Genomic DNA, 24,181 nt, shown 5'->3' on the forward strand with positions numbered 1-24,181 from the left:
CTGTGTTTATTTGTGAAATGATTTTGCCTTTTTTCTTGTGTTTCTTTCTTCAGTTCAGTCAGGTCTGTTTCAGTTCTTCTGTTTTTGTCCACTTCTTTTCTTTGTTTTTGAGTTCCTGGTCAAGGGTTTTGTTGGTTTTTTTTCTTCCATGTCCCTAAATGCTTGCTTGAAGATAATTTGATTCAGTTTAGAATATGTTACGGTTTTCTACTTCACTATTTTTTTTTTGAGGGAAGCTTTTGTCAGATGAATTGTTGGAATTCTTGTAACCATTTATTTGTGTATGTGTGTCTTTTTAAAAATAAATAAAGACTTTTTTGTCTCTTTATGTCTGTGGACAGGGTTGATGGTTTGAGGTTGGCACCTTTCCTTCCTTTTAATTTTCTTTCCCCCCTAAACTATCAACTTTCTAAGATCACCTCCCTGTATCCAGTGTACTTTAAAATCTGTAATCTAATCTTTATTATGCCTTTTTCCAGTATTTTCACTCATAGGATGCACTTTCTCTTTCTCATGATGGTTTTAGGTCAGCGCTAGACCTAGTCCTAACTTCTGCCCTCTCTGTACCATTCAGTGTTCCCCAAACTGTCCTTGCCATTCACACAGGCTTGCAGCTGGAACAAGGAAGAGAGCTCATAGGGATTCCGTTTTGATTTTTCTTCTTACAGTTAATTTGAAGTTTGGATGTGTGGAAGACCTGAGGTTTGTGTAGTTTTATTTGTTCTCTTTGTTGTTCTGTATTGGTTTTTGTAAGAATACAGTAACAGTTTTGGATTTACATGGCCTCATTGCCTAGACTCTCCTCTCTCCTCACTTCTGAGTCCGTATTAGATATGGCCCAGTCTATATAGCTTTGTTTGTATAAAATGTACTTCTAATAGAATAAATTACAACAATGCTTTGAGATGTATTTCATGCCTTAACTTGGTTTTCTTGATTCATTCAATACAAGCGGGCAGACAGCTGGGAAGAATAATCACATGGAGGCTCCCAGCTCTCAAAAGTGTACTTTAACCAGGCTTTTGTTTGTTTTTTAGTATTCTATATAAAATAATAAGTAGTGATTATAGAGTTTTCAGCCTGGGAACTAACGAATGGCAACACAACAGAAAGGAAGAAACTGGAACTGTGGAGCTAGATCACTGGCCGGAGGTTAAGGCTGTGCATGTAGATTTGGACACCGTTTACTCACTGATAATTCAGTCCATAAGCATGAATAAGCCAAAGGGAGATAAGTGTAGAGAAAGAACAAAAATTCCCTCCTTCAGGAGGGAATTCATGTTGGAAAGCAGGAAGGAGCAGCCCACCAGGAACAGGAGGAAACCTTACAGCATGCAATAGTCACAGAAGCTGTGGGAGGAGGGGCTTTCAACAAGGTGTGAATGGCCAGTAATGTCAGATCCACCAGATAGGTTAAGCAGGATGAAGAGAGAACTTGGAATCTTCTCTTTTTGTCACTCATGGATTCAAAAAGATATCCACATATAGGATCTAGTTCTTGGAATTCGAACACCTTTCTGGCATTTGAAGCAAGAAGGCATAAACTGAGATGAGACATTAATCTTTTGGTGATCTCATATTTGGTATTCTTAACAGTTTTAATTGGGACATCTTAAATCCATTTCAGTGCTTTGTTTCTGATTAAAGAGAAAAATCTAATGACTACTGAGACTTTCTTCTCAGAATTGTCATTTTGATCTTAATCCTAGTGACTGACCACTCCCTGTTTTATGTATTTAAGTACCCCTAAACACCCTGTGGGAAAATGCCTTGTTCTCAGGAATGTTTGTTAAGACTGGATGTCAACTACATTTCTGAAAATCTTGGGAGTGTCAAACCATGCGCAGAATCGTCATAGTTTTTGGCTTTCAGTCTTACTTTTCTCTCCACTGTTAAATGCTGAGTCCTGAGCAAGGACAGGGAGGGGGGGATAGTTATTTAGTGCCCCTGGGGAGGGAGGTGGCTTAGGTCATGGTCCTGAGACCAGATCAAAGGTGTCGTAGCTATATTTGTAAGCACTTGGAAAAATTGAGATTTATAGTTCAATAATAGGAGATCTTTAACGTAAGTTAAACAGAAAGTTAAAAAGATACTTGAAATCAATGATCGTGTATAACTTAGAGTCCAGGTTTCTTTTATTAATGTGTAATATGGCAACTAGTGATATCTGTGCTCACAAGCTCACAGGGTGATTACAAGAAATATATGAGAAGACATTCTTGAAAATACTGTGATAATTCTTAATTGCTTTACCCCCTCTTCTTCTTCTTCTTCTTTTTTTTTTTTTTGAGACAGTCTTGCTCTGTCACCCAGGCTGCAGTGCAGTTGTGTGATCTTGGCTCATTGTAACCTCCACCTCCAGGGTTCAAGCGATTCTCCCACCTTAGCCTCCTGACTATCTGGGACTACAGGCACACATCACCACACCCAGCTAATCTTTGTATGTTTAGTAGAGACAGGGTTTTACCATGTTGGCCAGGCTGGTCTCGAACTCCTGACCTCAAGTGATCTGCCCACCACAGCCTCCCAAAGTGCTGGGATTATAGGCGTGAGCCCCCACACCTGGCCCTTTGCCTCTCTTCTAAAGCCATCTTTCCAACCCTATTCCCTGCACATTCAGCAAAAGATCTTACCTTTAAAATAATAATAATAATAATTGTGGGACTCAAGCACAAATTATCTTAATTTCTAAGCTAGGCCTGCAGATTTTCTCTAAATCTGTACCTCTTCATTCCTCCTGTTATTTAGAACCCTTAGACATGTGTGCTGTTGATCCCTCGTACTTGTTTTCTTCAGGACTTTACGCCGTGAAGTGACTTCTTCTCCCCCTATATCTCTCTGTATCTTTAGTCTCCAACTCTTTAGTGACTTTTTCCTCAGCCTGTAACATTTTCCTTCATCCTGCATTTGCCTTTAACTCCTCTCTTACATCTCTTTTACTTAGCCAGGCTTTTAGTGTCCCCATAAGCTTCCATTCACCAGGGCCATTTTAAGGTCTTCACTGTCCCAGCGTACTCTGTGTTGGAGGTCTTACCCTGGATCACTTGAACCTATAAAATGGATCTACATCACTGATTAAATAGGGTTAATTATTTTGAAAAGATTTGTGGCTTTTGCTTTTGAAGTGATTTGGATTAAGTCACTTATGATTGATTATGATTTCTTGGCAATCATTATGCTTGCTAAGGAATTCATGTGAAGTAAAAAAGAAACATCCCTAACCTAGAAATTGTTTCTGAGTGGAATGAAATGTTTCTGAGTGCCAGGTTTATCAGTTAGTAATGTTAATTTATTAATTTTAAATTTAATTATTTTAAGTTTAATTTAAATGTTCAGCTCTCAGGCATTTTTGTAGACCTTTGAAAGCTTATAGGCATAGGCACTTAAGGTTCTTCCTAATGGCACAACTGGCTTCAGTCCCTCCTTCTTTACTGAAATTGCTCTGGCAAAAGCCACTAGCGACCTCTGTAAATCCAAGTCCAGTCCACTTGTCAGCATTTGTCATGCTGAACCTTTTTCTGTTTTACACTGTCGATCATACCTTCCCTTCTGGAAACTCCTTATCCTAAGGATTCCATGTTCTTTTTTGCTTATTTGTTTTTCTTACTCTCCTCTGACCCTTCCTTCTTAGGGTTCATCATAGAATCAGTCTCCTTCTCTTCCCCTTAAACTTGGTCGTCTCCCTTTGGTTTAGAACTTTTTTTACATGCCCGTTCTAAATGATAATTTCCAGCCCCTGTGTCAGGTCTGGCCTTTCTTGAGAGCCTTAGGCCTGCATGTTCAGCTGTTTCTGGACACAGGCACCTGAGTGTCCAAACAGGAATCTCACACTGAACTCCTTCTTTGCTTGTTTATCTGTATTATTTATCTCAGTTAATGGGAACCTTATCCCTATTCAAACAAGCCAAAAACCTGGAATTCTCCTTTTTCTTGAAAAATTGGTAAACATTTTCCCAGTACGAAGTGGAGCATTGCTTCACAGGCAGTATATAGAAGCAACATCATTTTTTTTAGAAATATAATTTTAATTTTAACATACGTTGTAGCTACTAAATTACTGTTTCACCTCCATGCTAAATGTAACTGGAGGCTATTGATTGCATATTCCAGTATAGGATTATCGAAGACTTTCTTGTAACAAGGAAAATAAATAGAAAAGGAAGCCAAAATCATTTGAAAACCCTTCACTTTTGACTATATTACATGTGTGTGTATTTGTAATTCTCAACACATGTCGAGAATAAGACTTTAATCGTTCTAATGCCTGTGTGAGTCTAGTCTCATTATTTGAATGTGGTGACCACTGATTGGAAAGGTCAGAAAAGGTGCGTTTTTGGTGGATTTTTACTCCATGTGATATGAGTTAAATTTATCCTCTGAAGAATTTTAAATCTGATTGGATTGATGATATTTTTAGTGTCAGAAAACCATTTTAACAAGAAGAAAAAGATTTCAGATATAAGACCAACAGTAACCTGTTTAAGTTTTAGGACTGATAACTATACAGATACTACCTTTAGATTCTCTGGATGGCTAATATTTGCAACACAAGCTTTTTAAATATAAGTTTTTAATTTGTTGCCCATTGTTATATTTAGGTTTGTAAATTTTTCAAATTTAATTTTAAAATTGTTTATATGGTGGGTGTTATATCAAAACTGATGATATGGTGGATATTTTAGAAAATGTAAGTTTCATATTTCTATTTTATGTTGCTATTTACCAAATACAATAGAAGCTTTAAGACCTTTACCTCTATAGTAGCTCATTACATTTCACAGAATAACTAATGAAGATCTAAGAAGTGATATATAACATAGCATTGGAAATTGTTTAGTATGGTTTATGTTAAATAAAAACTTCAACTTTTATGAAGAATATCAGAACTCCCTTCAGCTGGTGGACAATATAGTCTATCAAAATACATCTTGATTCTTTCTAAACTTCACTCAAGATAATACTAAAGTTAAAATGTTTCATAGTAGATTATTTCTATTCTTCCATGAATGTTATCATCGTAGATTTTAGCATATTATCTTTTTCCTATATACTGTCCCTTAAGTTAGTTAACTTCTCTTCCTGCCAAGCCACATTTGTTGTGCCAACCGTGCATAAGCATTATTTGAGTTGTAAATGCTTGTTTTTGGTTTCATACCAAGTAGATCATTTCATAAACAGAAATCAGCAAACCAGGTATGTGTGACAACCAAACAAAAGTAAAAGCTGTTATAATTCATAGTTTTTTTCATTAGGAAGAGCAGCATTCCGTGTCTTCCACATTGTAGCAAATTCTCAGATATCTGAAGATTTTAATTGATAAAGCTAAAATGACCAGTTTAGCCTCAGAGTAACACTCCAGTTTCATGATACTTTTATAAATATTATAACCTTTAAAACTTTTTTATCAGTGGTCTTAATGGCCTTTGATAATAATAAGCCAAACCAAGCACTTAATTTTTTTAGACATATGGATTTGGGGGCAAGAAAAATATAAAGTGAATTTTAATTTCGGTGTTGTCAAACTGTATTCAGCCACAGTTTGCTTGATGTGAGTCTCTCTCTGCCTATGTCAGCAACATTAATGTTTCCAACTCAACTGTTAAGCTACTTTTTGGTGACAAAATTGTACAACTGTACTCTACTTTAAAATTCAGGCATATTTACAGAATGTCTGTTATCTGCCAGCCATTGTAATAGACAGTTTGGAATGTCTTTTTGAGGAAATGATAAAAATGAAGGCTTGGAGACAAGTAGTAACACACCTAGGAGAACCCTAAGCCTGTCAGTTTTGTTGGTATCGTGGGACATATGTAGTCACAAATGTAAATAGGGAGTACTGGAAGATATATATTCAATAGAGTAATTATGGGTTGGCACATTCCCAGGTAACATAGTAGGACCACAGACTTTGGAGCCAGACTGCCTTCTACTAGGTATATAAACTTGAGCAAGTTATTTTAAAACTTGATGGCTCAGTTTCCCCATCCCTGTAAATGGAGATGCTAATAGTACTCACCACATGGGATTGTTGTGATGGTTAGAAGAGCTAATACACACAAATACTGGTACATAGTAAGTACTATGTAAGTGTTTGCTACTTTTGTCATTATTAAGGCTAGAATGGATGGTGACAGAAGGCTGTCTCCTTGGGCTTGAGGCCATTTCAGCGCTCTAGTCTTCAAGAGTGAGGTAATTTTATTTTACAGCAGCAAGAGCAAGCAGCCCCATCTAGCCTTTTGTTGCCCTCTGCTCCTTGGAGGTGAAAGAGAAGTACGAATTGGGGATAGGAAGTTATCTAGAATCAGCTCTGTCCTTCCACATCCCTGTTCTTTGGAGATATTTAGAAACGTTCTATAGATTAGACATCTATTATGTAGTGGGGTGAGCATGTAGACCTTTGAGTGAGTCATACTTGAAGTGAAAAGCTGACTCCTCTATTTACTAGTTGTGAAATATGGGAAATGATACTGTGATCTACCTTGCTGGGATGTTCAGAGGATTAAATGAAGTAGTATCTGTAAATACTCTGGCACATAAGAGCTCAAAAAAATAGCAGATGTTTTAAATGAGAATACTAGTAGTAATAATGTTTCCCATTTTAAAATGTAAGTACTTTAGGGAGAGTTAGATATTAATCATTCATGCCTTACCTAGCATTACATTAATAACATAATTATATTGCTTACAGCCACTGAGGAGCTTTGTGAATAGGAATTTTCATTGCATTGTGAAAGTGAAGTAGGAGAGTGAACCTAGTGAATATGGTGCAGCATGAACCAGGACAATGGTCACCATACAAAGTTGAATATGTCTGGGCATTTGATTCAAATCTGTTACCAGAGGGGCTGGGCGCAGTGGCTTATGCTCGTATTCCTAGCACTTTGGGAGGCCAAGGCGGGAAAATTTCTTGAGCCCAGGAATTCGAGACCAGCCTGGACAACATGATGAGACCCCACCTCTACAAAATTAAAACATTAGCCAGGTATGGTGGCACATACCTGTGATCTCAGCTGCTTGGGTGCTGAGGCAGGAGGATCACTTGAGCCCAGGAGATGGAAACTGCAGTGAGCCATGTTTGCAACATTGTACTGCCTGGGCAACAGAGTGAGACCCTGTCTTGAAAAAAACAAACAAAAAAAACCTGTTACCAGGTGACCACTTCTATTTCATTTCAACCTATTTAGAAGTTTTCCCCTGAATTATTATGTATTACCTACACACATTTGTTGAAAAAATTATTTCATAAGGAGGCAGCATGATGTAATAGAAAAAGAGATACAGCTTAAAATCCTGAATTTGCCATTACTAGCTATATTATAATTTAATTGTATATTACTTAATATATAATTAATGTAATTTAGTTACATTTAATCTCTCATAAAGTGACTTAACCTCCCTGAGCCTTTGTTTCCTCAGTCATAAGATGTACTGCTACAAGATTTAAATATCAATATATGCAAGGCTGTTCCCACAGAGCCTGGCCCATATCTGGCACTCAGAATTTTATTTTTTATTCCCACATATATTCTTCAGACTTTGTACTTGTTGTCATGTCACTGTAAATATGTTCTTATATTTCTGATCAAAGTTGCTGAAAACCAGCAAAATGACAAAGACAAATTATGATGTCTGCAGTTTATTTTTAAATGGTTCAGCAAAAATATTCCTTCATATGTGTATGTGTAGAGAGAGAAAGATAAAACACATGTGGCAAAATTTTAGCAGTTGGTAAACTAGACAAAGGACATACGGGTGTTCATTTTATTCTTTGAGGTTTACTGTGGGTTGGTAATTTTCAAAATAAAAACAGTTGAGAAAAAAGCAAACTGTATTTACTCATGCAAAATAAGACCTTAAAATACCTTCTAGTTAATGTTATTATTTAATGATATTAGTTTAATTGTAGAATAAGATAACTAGCTTTATTATATTGTGTTAAGTGGGAAAATGATCTTTAATTGGATTGTAGTAAACTTAAAATCTTAAAGCAGAGGATGCAGAAATACCTTTTATCTTTGTCACAGATACTCTCATGGGATTTGCCCTTATCTAGTAAGTGTCTTAACTTTGGTGTGGCTGATGGGCTTTTTTGATCCTTATGTTTATTAGCACAGAGATTTCCACAGGCAGATACTTCTCTTTCTTCCCCTTCCCCTTAAAAAAAGGTCAGCCAAAGTAAACAGATAGTATAGTTGAATATGTACTCTGCCTCACAAACCTTTCATTTCAACTTTGCCTAGTCCCCCTTACCAACAAAAAAAGGTCAGTCAGAGTAAACAGATAAGAAATGTGGCTGAATATGAGCTGCCACACAGCTTCAAATGATCATTTTACCTCATCTTTTAAGATAGTTGTTTTTAATTCCTCTACTTTTGTTCATCAAACCATAAGAAATCATGTGGCTAATGATATGATACTGATTGTTAACATTTGCAGGAACTACAGTTAAATTCTTAGGATGATCAGAGATTTTCAAAATGTTCTGTGCCTTCAGATATCTTAGCTAGAAATGTCTTTGTAACCCTATCACCGTTTTTTGCTTTGTGAGATGGGTTCACCACACCTCACCAATAACTTTAGAAAGCATCTTAATGTAGTCATCTTTGGTTTCCTTTTAAGAACGGGAATATTTGCATTCCCCGATTTGTGTAATCCTTGCAAGGATATTTTAGTACTGAATTTATTCTGTGTTAATAAAGCACATTGCCTGATGACAGGGTAGGACTTGTCTGTTTTATTGTTTTGTCCCTGGCTCCTGGGATGTGGATATGCTAAGTACATGTTTATAAATATAAGTGAATTTGAATTAAATGAAAAATTGTGATACCCTTTGGTCACTCTGACTGTAGAAGCTCAAACATTTGTATTTTAATGTGGTTTCCACTTTAAATATTTCTGAAGCAGTCATTAATAAAACAATTTAAGGTAGAAAGTCCTGTTGGGATGAGAAATCTTTTCCAAGGAGAAGACTTGCTGTTCAGTTGTGGTTAAGTCAGCACTGACTGACTAATAGAATGTTACTATTTAGCACATTTGGGACCATCGCGTTTGTTAACTAAAGTGACAGATAAACATTTTTATTTTTTTCTACAAATCAAGTGTAATGTGCAATATACTGACAAATCTCTAAGCTTCATATATCTTTGGGTTAAGATACATATTTATATGTATGAAGCAATAACTCCCAAGTTTGTTGATATGTTCATTTTTTAATATGTCCCGAAAGTTTTTCCATTTGACTTGTTTAAATTAGAAAATTCTTGTGTTAATTACTGTCATACTGGAAAGATCTTTTCATGAAGTGAAGTATACTTTTGTGAGTTAAGTACCAGATGAAAATGAAAATAATTTCCTATAAAATGAAACAACATACATTAATTGGAAACTTGTAAGACTTTTGATTTTAAATAGCTTGCTCTATAACTGCAGAGCTTTTTCAGAATTATTTGTTACTAACATTTTTCTTTAAGAATCAAACCAGATCCGTGTCTAATTCATAACTGAATGCAAGCACATGAATAAATAGATAAATCTAAAAGGAACAAGGAATGTTAAGCCTCAGCTTAATGCAGTATAAGTCATTGCTTTGAACTTTGAATTGTGCTGATTAGTTCCAACAGAACATTTATGGACTTTGTAAGTTAATTTGCATCATACTTTTTAAAAAATCCTATCGTGTGGTTTCAATAAGGCAACTGAGTAGATTTTGTTGCATGTATTTGTATTTTTTAAATGTAGATACTGCTTTTTCTCATTTTTCGTAGTAGGAAGTCAAAAGATAATATCTGAAAATGACAAAATAAATGAGCTCCATGAGCATATTCTTTAGAAATATAGAGTAAAATATTAGAAGAAGCAACTAAAAGAATTTAGAGTGATTGCCTCTGAGGTGAAAGATTGAGGAAGTACGGCAGGAAGCTGCTGTTTTCTGTTACAAACCTTGTAGAATTAGTTGACTCTATCTAATGTGTGCAATTATAGTTTTTAAGAAAAAGATAATTGAGCAGAAAAAGCTGTCTTTCCCTCTCTCCGTTATTTGCACACATAGTAAGCCTATTTACTTAGACCAACTGGGTACTGCCAGTCAGCTGGTAGTAGTTTACACAGTTCCCAGAGAGCATAAGGATGAATAATACACCCTTTGAGGTCTGTCCTGAAACCCTAGTCAAGAGTGTGGCAACACTAAATATTCTAAAATGGAATTCTTAGACATTGGACTTAATGGAATGAACCATGTGGAGATTTAAAAAACCGTAATTATTCATCTATTTTCATCCTAAATAAAATTCAGCAGAGTCCCTTATCTTTCTCCACTATATTATTTACAGTATGTGTGTCTGTGCACACATGTGTAAAACAGAAACCATCCTTAGATAGCTTAAATATAAACAGGGAAATATTTCTCAGACTATGGGGTCCCTCAGAGCCCAAAGGCAGAAGCACGGTGTGCAGTGTGGCCTATGGAAGGCATTGAAACTGTACAGCCGACTTTGTCATTCCTCCTCCTCCTGCAGGCTGATTTTTTTTTCTTTTTTTACCTCAAGCTTTCATGTCCAGTTACAAGAAAAGGAACAGAATTATTTGGTCTGCTCTGTCTCTGTTTTTTTCTCTCTTTGTCGGTGTCTGTCTTCTCCCCCTCCTCACCCCCATCACCGTGTCCACCCTCTGCTGAGGAGAGAGTTGTTAAATAAAGGAGATCATTGTAAGCAGTGCAGACATTCCACTACATGACAGCCTGAGTAGGTTTATTCATAAATGCTTAGCTGCAGAGATGAGGACATTAAGTATTTCATGGTAATGTCGCTAATAAATGACCAAAGCATAGGCAGCTGCTGTAAGCTTAATGATTGTCAACATTTAGGTGTGGGGTGAAGTTCTAAAGCAACCCCATGTGGTCACGTTATCCATCAGTGAAATGCTCTTTTGCTCTAGGTGGGTACATTTTGGTGCTAGCAGTTACACTTCAGATGTACACAGACTATTCTTATCCCTAAGATAGTGATACTAGTTCATGAGTAGAGTTCTTCCAGTTTTACTTCTTTTTTAGTCAAGTATTTATTTGAAGCTGTATTGCAAAAATTATTTCATGATTCTTTGATTTGTGCCAGTAAGCAATACACAAACCGCATAGGAGTTTTGCCTCTTTTCCTTTATCTCCTCTTATTGAGATGTGGCATTCTTCAGAAAGTCATCCAGCATCCCTGTGGATCTCTGCCATAAATACTCTCAGAGCAGGCCTTCCATCAGCCTGATGATTTTCTTTAATTTGTCAGAGTACTCTAGGCTTTGTGGTATGTGGTTCCCGAGCTTAATGTTTATTGTGATGAAGTAAAGTCTGCTTCTCTAAAATACTGATCTGATTAGAGTTTTCGATGAAATATTGTGATGGACTCATTTTGAGAAGGAAGCTTAAGTCTAGAATTTTATCATATGTAACCTTCGAAGTTTGTGGGGTTTCTGGGTATTAGTGATTGAGCATTCCAAGAGACACCTTTGAAAATTGTTCAGTAGTTTTTCACAATTGATCATGTATTCTTCATTTAGCAGGTACTTAGGGTTTTTTTCTGTCTTAAACTTTATTTTTGTTATTATTAATACAAGTTCCAAAACCAAAAAACAGTTTTTAATCCAGTCATGCAAATAAATGAATGTTACCATCAGTAAATATTTTTGAGTGAATGAATAGTTTAACTCTATAAAATTGTTCAACAGCCCTTTTTTTTTTTTCTTTTTTGAGACAGAGTCTCACTCTGTTGCTCACGCTCACTGCAGATCACGGTTCACTGCAGCCTCTACCTCCTGGGCTCAAGCGATCCTCCTGCCTCAGCCTCCCAAGTAGCTGGGACTGTAGACATCCACCACCATCCATGCCTGGCTAATTTTTGTATTTTTGGTAGAGACAGGGTTTCATCACGTTGCCCAGGCTGGGCTTGAACTCCTGGCCTTAAGTGATCCACCCGCCTTGCCCTTGCAAAGTGCTACCGGGCCCGACCACTTCTATTTTTTAATCCCTTCCAAAAGTGTTACAGATCGTAAAGTAATAGGCCCATGAGTCCATGTGTTCTATAGGGGGTTCATTGCAAAAGGATGGAAATCTGAGTGGTTATAGAAAGAGAGTTGAGTGATACATAAGTTAGAAAGAGACAGCAGAGTAGACTAGAGGATGCAATAAGTGCATATAAAAAATATTAAAAGAGAGAAAAGAAAATTCCCAAAGTCCTTGCCATGGTAGTTCAGATGTATTCTGGCTCATAATTTCCTTAGGATTTTTATTGTAAGTGGCTGACTAATGGACTCTCGGCATGGGCTTTGGCTTATGAAATTCTTTCTGTAGTTTGAAGAGTTTGGGGGATACCTGACTTGGTCCATGCCTATTTGAACTTTCAGGGTGTTAATCAAAACTGCCTGAAGAATTGCAGATCCTGCCCACCTATATTTAAAATTTTCTGGCATGACCTAGGCCTAGAGAAAAAAATGTATGGTGCCATCTTTTTTAGTAGAAAAAGTTCTAGACATGATGTCAGGAGAGTCTGTGTTTTGGGGCTGCCATTTATTAGCTCTATAACCATGGATTGCTTAATTTCTTGGATCATATTGTCTTCACCTTTGAAATGAGAATTATACCCATTGTATATTTATTTGCTCATTCATTCATTCATTCATGAGTGCCCATAAATTCTTTGGTTGACCATGTGGCAGACACTTTTATACATGCAAAAGATACAAAGAAGAATAGGACACTGTCCCTGAATTCAAGGAGCTTATTGCCTATTAAAGGAGGATAGATTTGTATTAAGAAATAAATAAATGCATGGAAGTATTATGAGTACTGTGAATGAAACAAGAAACATGAGAATCTTTTTTGATGTCTTCTGTTCCATTAATCACCAGGTTGTATTAATTCTTCTGCCTAAATAAATCTCCAATCCATCAACTTTTCTTCATCATCACACTCAGTACCTTAAGTCCAAGCTGCTATTACCTCTTTTTGGACCACTGATCTTCCCATACCCACTCAAGCCCTCAAGTCCATTCTTCTCACTGTGGCCAGAGACACCTTTGAAGGCAAAGCTGACCATAGACCGATGTTAACAGTAGGGGAACCTGGCTGTTGAGGTGTATGGGACCCCTCTTTACTATCTTCACAAGTTATCTGTAAATTTAGAACTTTTCTAAATGAAAAATGTTTATTAAAATGTTTTAAAATAAGGCAAACTGACCACACAAATTTAAGTTGCTGCTTAAAATCCTTCAGTGGCTTTTTTCTCTTTTTTTAAAGAGAAAATCCCAAATTCTTCAAATGACCTACAAGACCTGTTTGACCTGGCCCTGCTTACGTCCTGGAACATTCTTCCCTTTCCCTGCGCCAGCCTCATGGGCCCTTCTGGTCACACACTGTCAGGCTCCTTGCAGACAAGCGATAAGCTGCTCTTCTGCTCTCTCCCTGGCTAACTCCTCAACCTTCAGATTTGCAGCTCAGATGTCACTTCCTCAGGATGTCCTCTTAAGTCATCCTGCATTGTCTTTTGGGGCACTTGTCAATTGTCATTACGTTTGTGTTTTGGTGATTTTTAAAAACATGTCAGTTGATCCCACTGAACTATGAGCCGCACAGGAGGGCTGAGGCCATGTCTGTCTTGCATATGGTGCTTAGCACCTACCTGGCACATGGAAGGACTCATCAGTTGTTGAATGAATAACTAAATGATGTGAAAGTAAGTGTTGTGACATTTTTGCTCCTTGCTCTAAAGACTACTGTGCCCAAGCACTGCAAATGGAGAGGAGTATATAGTGAAATTTGCTTAAAATTATAAAAACACAACAAAAACTAATGTACATGTAAGACATTGAAAAATAGCCAGAACATTGTCCCTTTCTCATAGTAAGGAAAGACTTATAAGTAATTCATGACTAACTCGTAAGTTGAGTACAGAAAAGGAAAAGAAAGAACTTTAAAAAAATATTTTAAACCTTCTGCTGAATTCATCTGTTGGCTAAATTTCAAAAGTGTTAGTATAGAGATTTCAAATTACATTTAGTTAAAGTAGAAAGTAAGTAATTTCAGCTTAATTGTTGAAGTGATTTTGACGTTGTATTTAATACAGACTGTGATGAGCCAGGCATAGTGGTACCCACCTGTAGTCCCAGCTATTTGGGAGGGTGGGGTGGGGAGATTGCTTGAGGCCAGGAGTTTGAGGCTGCAGTGCCCTATGATTTCGCTGTCTCCAAAAAAAGTAATAATAGGCCAGGAACGGTGTCTCATGCCTGTAATCCCAGCACTTTGGGAGGCCAAGGTGGGCAGATCACGAGGTCAGGAGTTCGAGACCAGCCTGACCAACATGGTGAAACCCCGTCTCTACTAAAAATACAAAAATTAGCAGGGGATGGTGGCACGTGCCTGTAATCCCAGCACTTTGGGAGGCCAAGGCGGGCAGATCACGAGGTCAGGAGTTCAAGACCAGCCTGACCAACATGGTGAAACCCCGTCTCTACTAAAAATACAAAAATTAGCTGAGCGTAGTGGCGTGCGCCTGTAATCCCAGCTACTCAGGAGGCTGAGGCAGGAGAATTGCTTGAACCCGGGAGGCAGAGGTTGCAGTGAGCCGAGATCGCGCCACTGCACTCCAGCCTGGGCGACAGAGTGAGACTCCATCTCAAAAAAAATAAAAGTAATAATAAAATGTTTAAAGAAGAGAGATGTGATACAGTGCTGTATACTTGCATTGTTAAAGAATTGTGGAACCGAAAAGCAAAAAATAACTCAACCAAGACATTATATTATGATATACAATTTAAATGAAAAATGTTCCTACAGTTCTGTAATATTTTTAATCATTGGAGGCTTATCCAGTATATTTACTTCCCATGAGGGAGATTAAATAGTCAGTGATTTCATCAGCAAAGAGACAAAAAGGCACCAAGTAGTATATATGCTGGATCAAAACAAACATTTCACTTAAGAATAATGTGCCTTATTTGACCACTTAATGATATATTATAGTATGACTCCTTGCAGCAAAAAGGAGCTCATTTTACTTACGCGATAGATGCATGAAGGCCCTTGGATATATAGCACTTATGGGATGTTTGAATCCAGAAGAAGGTTGCAAGGAGAGACCATGCCCACTCCCTTAACTGCAAACTTGAGAAAACTTGGAGAAACACCCACTTTCTCCCTGTTAGCCCCTCCTTTCAACTCACTCTTTCTGGCTGGAACTTCAATAGAGATACATAGAAAAACTCTGGAAGTGTACTCATTAAACTGTTAACAGTGGTTGCTAATTAGAGAGTGAGAATGGGGAAAGAAATACATATATTTCTTTTGTTATTAAAAAGCCATTAGCAATTAAATAATAAATTATAGTATATTGACATACCGTTTAGCATTTGGTTTTCTCAACTTAGTTTGTATAATTTACTGTATTTAACAATATTTTTGATATTTCACTACTGAATATTATTTTTAAATTATGCATATTAATATTGATTGAAAAAATTTTCCTGACTCCTGATCCCCTTGAGGTGAAGAAATGTGAAGCTTAGGTTGTCTCTGTTTAGCAAATCCTCTCAAGGCAAAAGCTGGCTTCATTTTTCCATTTACTGCTCTGGGTTTCAGTCTTGTGTTGGTTTTTACTATAGTGTTCCTCACTCATGCTTTAATGAAGTTTTAAGGTTGGTTATATGTTTTTATGTTTCGTCCAGGGTTTTTAGTTGTTTTTAAAATGTTGGTCTAGAAACCAGGTCAGCCATTCTGTTGGAAATGAACCTCTCTTAGTTTAGGCACCATAATGTATACACTTGGTATGTTACATAATTTCTACCAGAGCTGTGAAATGATGTAATGAAGTGTCTTTATGCCATTCAGTAGACTAACCCTCCCTTCACCAAAGAGTTTCAGCATGTATTTTCTTTGATGAACTCTTTGCAAGATGCAGATAAATACTGGATAGTTTTTCCCAGGTTAAAATTATGTCTGTGATTCTGTGGTGTAGAACTCTGTGAGGCTTTGACTACCCATTAGCTGTATATTAGAGCAAATTCAGGTGGACTTTTTGAATAGAATCACAGTTCTCCTGAATGTGTGACTTCCCTCATCACACTTTCAGGCTGAAGTTGGATAGCTGCACACATGTGTCTTTGTGAGGCATCGTAATTTTCATAAGGCCCACCTTGTCTTATCTCAATGCAGCTTTGTCCTAAGCTGGCTCAAAACAACAGAAGCTGCATTCCAGGAATTTATCAGGAGAGTATAAATAAATTCTCGTTGTTTTGTATTATCCTTACGTTCTAAAAGAAACCAATTTTTATGGTTTACATAAAGAATATTTAGCCTATCCATTCTGCTGAAATAAAATCTAAATTTCAAATGAAGTCAGAGAGCTAAATACCCAGATTACATCAAATTGACTTTCCCTTAGACCCATTCTTTTAGACTGCCCTTTAGGGTGATGCCATTCACTCATAAGCAGCAGCTGGCAAAGCATCTGTGTGTTTCCTCACAGATGTTGAGGATGTTCTTATTACATAAACATTGGGTTTCTTGTCACTGAACTCCCAAGGGAGAATTTCCTTCTGAGCTTTCCAGGAGCAGTTTGGTTGTGGACACCATGCATTTGGGTCTTGATTGTCTCCCTTTTTCCTTTGGCTGCTAGAAAGCTTAGCATCTTGAGGTCCTTCCCTGTCAAGGACATAGAACTTCATGGAATGTACCAATCTCATTGCAGATGCCATCTTACTTTCCTACCCTTAATTTTCCTTTAACTCATTTTTTGCCATATTAAATGCTTATTTTAAAATCATTTTGAGTATTTTTTGGAACATAGTAGCCACATGCAGAATCATTTGATTATTATTTCAGATAATGCAAATCAGTGAATAACCATGTTTTAGAAATGAAATTACAAAATTATATGTTTACTTTTGCTTCTCTCAACATTATCGGGACCCAGAAAATTAGATTTTGATATAATTCACTGTCTCTAGAATTCAAAGAAACAAATATGCAAAGACAGTGGAGACCACTATTAGGATTTCTGAGAATGCATACAGCTTGTTCCCTCATTTGGTTGAACAGGCAAATTTTCAAAAGTAAAATCACTGTTCCCAAATATTTTGTAGATTTCGGTAATCTGATAAATGAGCTATTTACTCATTGTTTCTTTGGTACCCACACAGTGGATTATCCACAGCGACAACCCTTTTCAAAACTTAATAGGGCCAACTCTGTATTTATTAGGGAAATAATACCACCAGGTTAAACAAACTGTGGCTCTTGGTTCTGTGTATTTACTCTCTTTCAAAGGGATCTGTTAAACCTTCAGTGTGCCATGTTGTAGATCATTAGAGAAGCTGAATTAGGATATGACTCTGTGATCCTGAATGTGCCATTTTTATAGTATGTTTAGAATCAAATAAAAAAGATGATGAGCAAATAAAGCATTAGAAATAAAGTACCATGTTATGTATTGAAAACAGGGCCAAATTCTTGTCTGCACAGTACAAATGAGAGCTTGATTATGGTAAATATTACCACTTTCAGTCTATGGAGGTTAAGTAGAATACATAATATTGGCTCAGGAAAATACATTTCTGTTTTTCTTGATTCTAGGAATTATAATGATGTGGAATCTGTAAGAAAGGCTGTGCCTCAAAAAAGAAAAAAGATAGTTTCAGAATTACAGAGATTTTCATAAGAGAACAGATTTTTTTCAAAGAATTCTAATTGCTGTTGAAATTTAAATTAAGCCTAAGATCTTTCTTGTCAATTGTTGAGAAATGAAGTCATATTTAAAATCACAAAATGTTAGAGTTCATTTAATTCAATATCCTTATTTTATAGCCATGAATGCTTTTAGAAATTGCTACAAAAGCATACTGACTATCATCTCAATGTCCTTGTGCAATATAAAAACATTTTTTAAATTAAAACTTGTTAAGCTTCTGTCCTAAAAGGTATACTAATGGGAGTAGAATAATCTTTTATAGGGTAGATTGATGTAGGGTTTTTTTTTTGTATATAATAGGATGGAGTACTTTTTTTTCTTATTGGATTTTTTTTATGTAGGGCTTAATAGTGGGGTTCTGTATTTATGAATTGGTTGAGCCTGTTTGGATAAAATCTTTGCTATGTCAAATATCTATTTTTTCTTAATATAAGTTTTTTGGTAGTTTTAGCATTTAAATTATTCCCTTTTATTTATCTTCACAGATTCTGGAACTTTTCAAAGCCTGACTCTCTTCTTGAAACAGTGGAGCATCATACAGAGTTTACTTGTGGTTTAGACTTCAGTCTTCAGAGCCCCACTCAGGTAACGGATACAATCTCATGATATTCTCTTCTGCCCAAGTTCACAGCCAACTCTGTGTGGCATGCGTTGCTTTTATGAATAAAATTGTTGCCATTTTAGCTATATAAGCTGGAGCATTTGAGCATTAAACTACTAGGGAATAAGAGGTATCAAGAAAGTTGACATACCTTTCTCCTCTTGAAAGACTGATTTCCCTGAGAGAAAAAGGAACCTTCCCAGGAGGTATTATCCTAACATTTTAAAGGCTTTCTCTAGGCCTCTCCCAACAGAAAAGTGACAAGAGAAAGATGGAATATGGCAGGATTGTCGCCACGGGTTGGCAGGAGTCAGGAGCATGTGGTCCTGACTCAGCTGTCCCATTAGGGAGTTGAGACCATGGGCAGGCAGGTCACTACCCTTTCAGGACTGTCGCCCTTGTCTTCACACCACGTGTCGAATGGGAAGCTTCTGATGGAGAACAAGTAAAATAGAATGTCTGCTATTTAAGTTAATAAACAATATATGTCTCCCTTTTTGTTCTCTTGAGGACTTGAGAGTAGACACTTTGGACTTTAAATATCCCTCAGGTTTTTTTTTTAAAAAAAGCCTTTTCATTTTAGAAATTGTAAAGTCAATCAGAAACACTACAATATGTTGAGTGATAAGGCCCTTTAAATACAGAGTGTGTGAAAGAACCAGCATATCAGTGAAACACAAAATAATATGTGGAAATTGTAGAGCATGACTGTGAAATTGTGCTTTTATGATAACTCTTATAAGTTAAGCAAAAAGAAAATCCCACTTCACATTAATGTGTTCTGAAATTTAAATAAATATGTAAGTGTTTTTTTTTTCTTTTCTTTTTTTTTTTTTTTGGAGACAGAGTTTCACACTGTCACCCAGGCTGGAGTGCAGTGGTGCAATCTTGGCTCACTGCAACCTCCACCTCCCAGGTTCACACAATTCTCCCACCTCAGCCTCCCAAGTATCTGGGATTACAGGCATGCAACACCACACCCAATTAATTTTTTTTTTTTTTTTTTTGACAGAGTTTTTGCTCTGTTGCCCAGGCTGGAGTGCAGTGGCACAATCTCGGCTCACTGCAACCTTCGCCTCCCGGATTCAAGTGATTCTCCTGCCTCAGCCTCCTGAGTAGCTGGGATTACAGGCACATGCCACCATGCCTGGCTTATTTTTTGTATTTTTAGTAGAGATGGGGTTCCGCCATGTTGACTAGGCTGGTCTCAAACTGCTAACCTCAAGTGATCCACCTGCTTTGGCCTCCCAAAGTGCTGGGGTTACAGACATGAACCACCGTGCCTGGCCTAATCTTTATATTTTTAGTAGAGATGGGGTTTCACCATGTTAGCCAGGCTGGTCTCGAACTCCTGACCTCAAGTGATCCACCCTCCTCGGCCCCCCAAAGTGCTGGGATTACAGGCATGAGCTCTCAGCCTATGAGTTTTTCATTTTAGGAATTAAAGATGTAATTCTGAGTTTAAACGATTCTCATTTGGTATTAGAATGTTCCCATTAACATTAGAAATAATCATTTAAAATGACTTAATAGGATATAAGAAGAGAAAAAACTGAAATAGTGATGAGTGAAATGGCATTTTTTCAGCATAAATATAATGTGTTTCAAATGAACTAGTTCCTTTTCTGATACATTTATTATAGATGGATTTTAATAAAATAATTGTACCTGTTTTTTATTTTAGTCTTAAAAAGTTGCAATGTACGTACTGAAACATGGCACCCCAAACAAAGGATCCTAAGTAAATATTCATTAAATCCTCATCCTTATGTATTTCTATTACCTGTCCTCTGTGAGCCCAGACTAGAACCTGTGGCAGCAGCTGCAGCGCCTCCATTTCCTCAGCTATGGCGCTTCCTCGCCCAGGTCTGAAGAATACCAGATGTTTTCTAAATCCTCCACACATAGTAGGCCTACCTTATTAAAAGCAACTTTGTGATGAGAGGACTTAATCAGAGGACATACATCCCTAAGTAATAGATTTTATTCAAATTAAGATGGTGATCTCAACCAGTATTTTAAACACAAACATTTGAGTTGTGTATATTATTAATTTATATATTTTTCAAAGGATAATTTGTATTATTTTAATTATTTTTATGTACAGAAAACTCAACCGTGTACATTTAATCCAGTTTAGTGGCAGGTTCTTTAGCCTTTGCCTTTTCCAGCTTGGCAGTGTGAGCCACAGACTTGGGACCAAGGACATTGCCCCCCCAGTGACAGCAGATCTCATCATGTCTGTCATTGTAATTGGTCCTGATAGCTTCCACCATGTTAGCCAAAGCCCTTTTGTCTTCCGAGTTAATCTGTGTGAAGGTGATGGTGGTGTGGGTCATGCTGTGAACCAGTCTTGCCTTTCCCTTGACAGCGCAGTCAGGGACCCCCATTTTATGAGACAGGGCAGGCAGGAAGACAACCAGCTTGATGGGATCCACGTCATGTGCAGTCACCGCCAGCTGAGCCTTCTTCCTCTCCACCAAGGTGGTGACGGTGTTAACCCCAGCTTGAAGGACAGGTGGTCTCTTAGTGGGGACATCCCCTTTGCCAACAGCTTTCTTCTCAGCCTGGGCCAAGTCTCTGCCTCTTCTCTTGCTTTGTCTCTGGTCTGTATTATGGGCCAGCTTATGTAGTTGAGTAGCTGTTTGGTGGTCCCAGGGCCTGGGTGAACTGGTTCATCACAGGAGGCACTTTTAGGCTCTTGTAGAGGATAATTCTTTGCTGCTGCAGCCTGACATAGCGGGGCCATTTCACAAAGTGGGTGAGGTCCCTTTTGGGCTGGATGTCCTGTCCAGTGCCAGAATTCTTAGGCCTTTACTCAACAGGGGATTCACCACTTTCTTGGCCTGTTGCTTCAAGACAGCAGGGGCTGGGGCCACCGTCTTGCCCTTGGTCTTCTTTCGGCATCTTGGGCGGCTATAGGAGAGAGATAATTTGTATTTTTACAGGTCACATCAAACTCTTTTCTAGGGAAGATATGAATCAAGTTCTACATGTATCTCCATATTTTTCCCTCTCACTTTTGTCAGTTATCTATTACTGTGTAACGAACAACTCCCAGGACTTAGTGGCCTAAAACAACAATTTTATTTGCTCACAATTCTGTGAGTCAGCAATTTGGACCAGACACACCCTAGCAGTTCTTCTTTTGGTCTTTCCTGTGGCCACCCATGTGGTTCCAGCCATCTGGTGGCTTAACTGGGGCCGGGTGGTCCTATTAGGCCTCGTTCAATGTGTCTGGTGGGTAGTGCTGGTTGTCTTCCAGGCCGTGTGTCTCTAGGTGTGCCCAGGTCTCTGCACTTAACAGTTGTGTGTTTCCAAGAGGGCAAGAGCAAAAGCTGCAAGTCATCTTGAGAACTGGACTTGGAAGCCACACAGCATTCCTTCTGTTGCAAAGCAAGTTGCAAGGCCAGCCCAGATTCAAAGAGTGGGAAATAGACTCTACCGTTTGATGGGAGGACCTGTGAAGAATTCATAGTCACTTAAAATCTGCCACACTAACCTGTGTTGGTATAGTAGGTGGTTTAAGTTTTATTTTTGTTTGTTTTGAGACAGAATGTTGCTCTTGTTGCCCAGGCTGGAGTGCAATGGCGTGATCTCGGCTCACTGCAGCCTCTGTCTTCTGGGTTCAAGCAATTCTCCTGCCTCAGCCTCCTGAGTAGCTGGGATTACAGGCATGTGCCACCACGCCCAGCTAATTTTGTATTTTTAGCAGAGATGGGGTTTCTCTATGTTGGCCAGGCTGGTCGCAAACTCCCGACCTCAGGTGATCTGCCCACCTTGGCCTCCCAAATTGCTGAGATTACAGGCGTGAGCCACTGCGCCCAGCCAAGTTATTTTTAACATACTATATTTATCCTTTAGTCTCATAATGTGTCAGATTTACAGATTGTAAGTTAATTTAATTTTACTCTTTGATCATTTTTTATTCCCTTAGAAAGTATCTTTCTGTCACCTCTTAGTGTCTTTCCATCTGCTTTCATATACCTATTGTCTTTTGTGATCTTAGCAGCTGTAGGACCTTGCTGATGTTACTTTAAGGCTCTGTGTTTTTATATATTCTCAGTCTTAAAAGAGATTTATCTGAGTTCTTCTGTGTATAATTCTTTTTCTTTTTAGCTTGTCCTTTCTTAGAGATCTGAGAAATGAGGTCAAGGGCATTCATATATTACACCACCTTTCTTCTTAACAGAATGTAAGATCTTGTCTTTAAAAGTTTAAAACTTGACAAATAAATGTCTGGGGTCATTCTTTAAGGATAATTGCTGAGAAATGCTCTATGCCCTCTCTTGTTAACCAGGCTGAAGGCATCGTTTTCTTTGAAATTTTTTTTTTCTGATCATGATTTGTACAGTTCTGACATTTTATCTTTTCTTTCTTATCCTTATTATTTCTAAATTAGATACTCTTTTTCTTTTTGTAGACTTGTGATTCTAGACCTATAATATACCTATTTATATAACTGGAATTTCTATATTAGTTTAGAATTCCTGACTTTGTGTTCTGCAGTATCAATTCTGCTCTTCCAAATGCTCAGTGATGTTTAGTTTAGTATTTATAAGCTGGATACAAGTTTACATATCTTTATATATTCTTTTGGGGGCACAGTTATTTATTATTTTAATCTCTTTTAAAGTAAACGCTACCACTTTCAGATGTCGCCGCTGTATGTTTAATAAGCTTTAATGTTTTCCTCATGACAAAATTTTGGAAATTACATTTAGAAGAAAGAAAAAAGATTACCTATAGTTTCCCCACTTGAGAAAGAATCTCTTATACCATATTATTATGTTTCTTTTAAAAATCTCTGTTTTACCATATTATTATGTTTCTTAGATTTAATTGAAATGTAAATTTATATTTTAAAATGCACATATTTTTAAGTGTACAGCTCAATTAGTTATCCAGAAGTGACTACCCCGTATAACCACTATCCACGTTGAGATACAGAACATCGCTTGCATTCCAGAAGCCTCTTCCCAAATCTGACCCCTCCTTCCCAGTGGTAGCTACCCATCCAGTCTCTGTCTGTGTGTGTATTTTTCAAAGTTTGGGTAAACAATTTTTTCTTTCTTTCTTTTTTTTTTTTCATAGAGACAGGATCTTGCTATGTTGCCCAGGTTTGTCTAGAACTCCTGAGCTCAAGCAGTCCTCCTGCCTCGGCCTCCCAAAGTGCTGGCATTATAGGCATGAGCTACCATGCCCCACCTAAGATAATCTTTAGTGAATGAATATCTGAATCTGTCCATGCTAGGAACATGTAGCTCCTATATAATGAGCTTTCTTTAAAATATTAATAGAGTAGAAGTAGTTTTGTATATTTTTGTTTTGTTTCAGTAAAAGATGATTAGATTTGGTTCTGATTTAAACTAGTTCTTTAGATGTATTTTTATTTTTAATTATTATTATTATTTGAGACAGGGGCACTGTGTCACACAGGCTGGAATGCAGTGGTACGTCATGGCTCATTGTAGCTTCAACTTCCTGGGTGCAAACGATCCTCCCATCTCAAGCCTCCACTCCCACCCTACCCTACTGAATAGCTGGGACTACAGGTGTGCACTTTTTTTTTTTTTTTAATTTTTTGTAGAGATGAGGTCTCACTGTGTTGCCCAGGCTGGTCTGGATCTCCTGGGCTCAAGTGATCCTCCCACCTCAGCCTCCCAAAGTACCAAGATTACAGGTGTGAGCCACTGTGCCTGGTTAGATATCATTTAAAAATTCAGCTCTTGTTTTGGTTCAAACCTCTATTCCCATAATCTTCGATACCAGGTTTAATGGTTGACAGTAGATAAAAGTATTTAAGAATTCTTTAATGAGTTTAGAAAATTGGATTTTAGAAGATGGCAAGCATTAT

At 37.5% G+C, this 24,181-nt stretch overlaps 1 protein-coding gene across 2 annotated transcripts in view; it reads left to right on the plus strand.

The window, feature by feature from the left end:
- Positions 1 to 24,181, plus strand: part of PEX7 (peroxisomal biogenesis factor 7) — a 91,898-nt gene that overhangs the window by 55,165 nt on the left and 12,552 nt on the right. For both annotated transcript variants that reach the window (XM_518763.9, XM_016956377.3), the window contains exon 9: positions 18,209 to 18,308. In XM_518763.9, the coding sequence (XP_518763.3) occupies positions 18,209 to 18,308 (100 nt within the window). The remainder of the gene's footprint in view (positions 1 to 18,208; positions 18,309 to 24,181) is intronic.

This window comes from Pan troglodytes, chromosome 5 (assembly GCF_028858775.2).
Source record: "Pan troglodytes isolate AG18354 chromosome 5, NHGRI_mPanTro3-v2.0_pri, whole genome shotgun sequence".
Taxonomy (NCBI): domain Eukaryota; kingdom Metazoa; phylum Chordata; class Mammalia; order Primates; family Hominidae; genus Pan; species Pan troglodytes.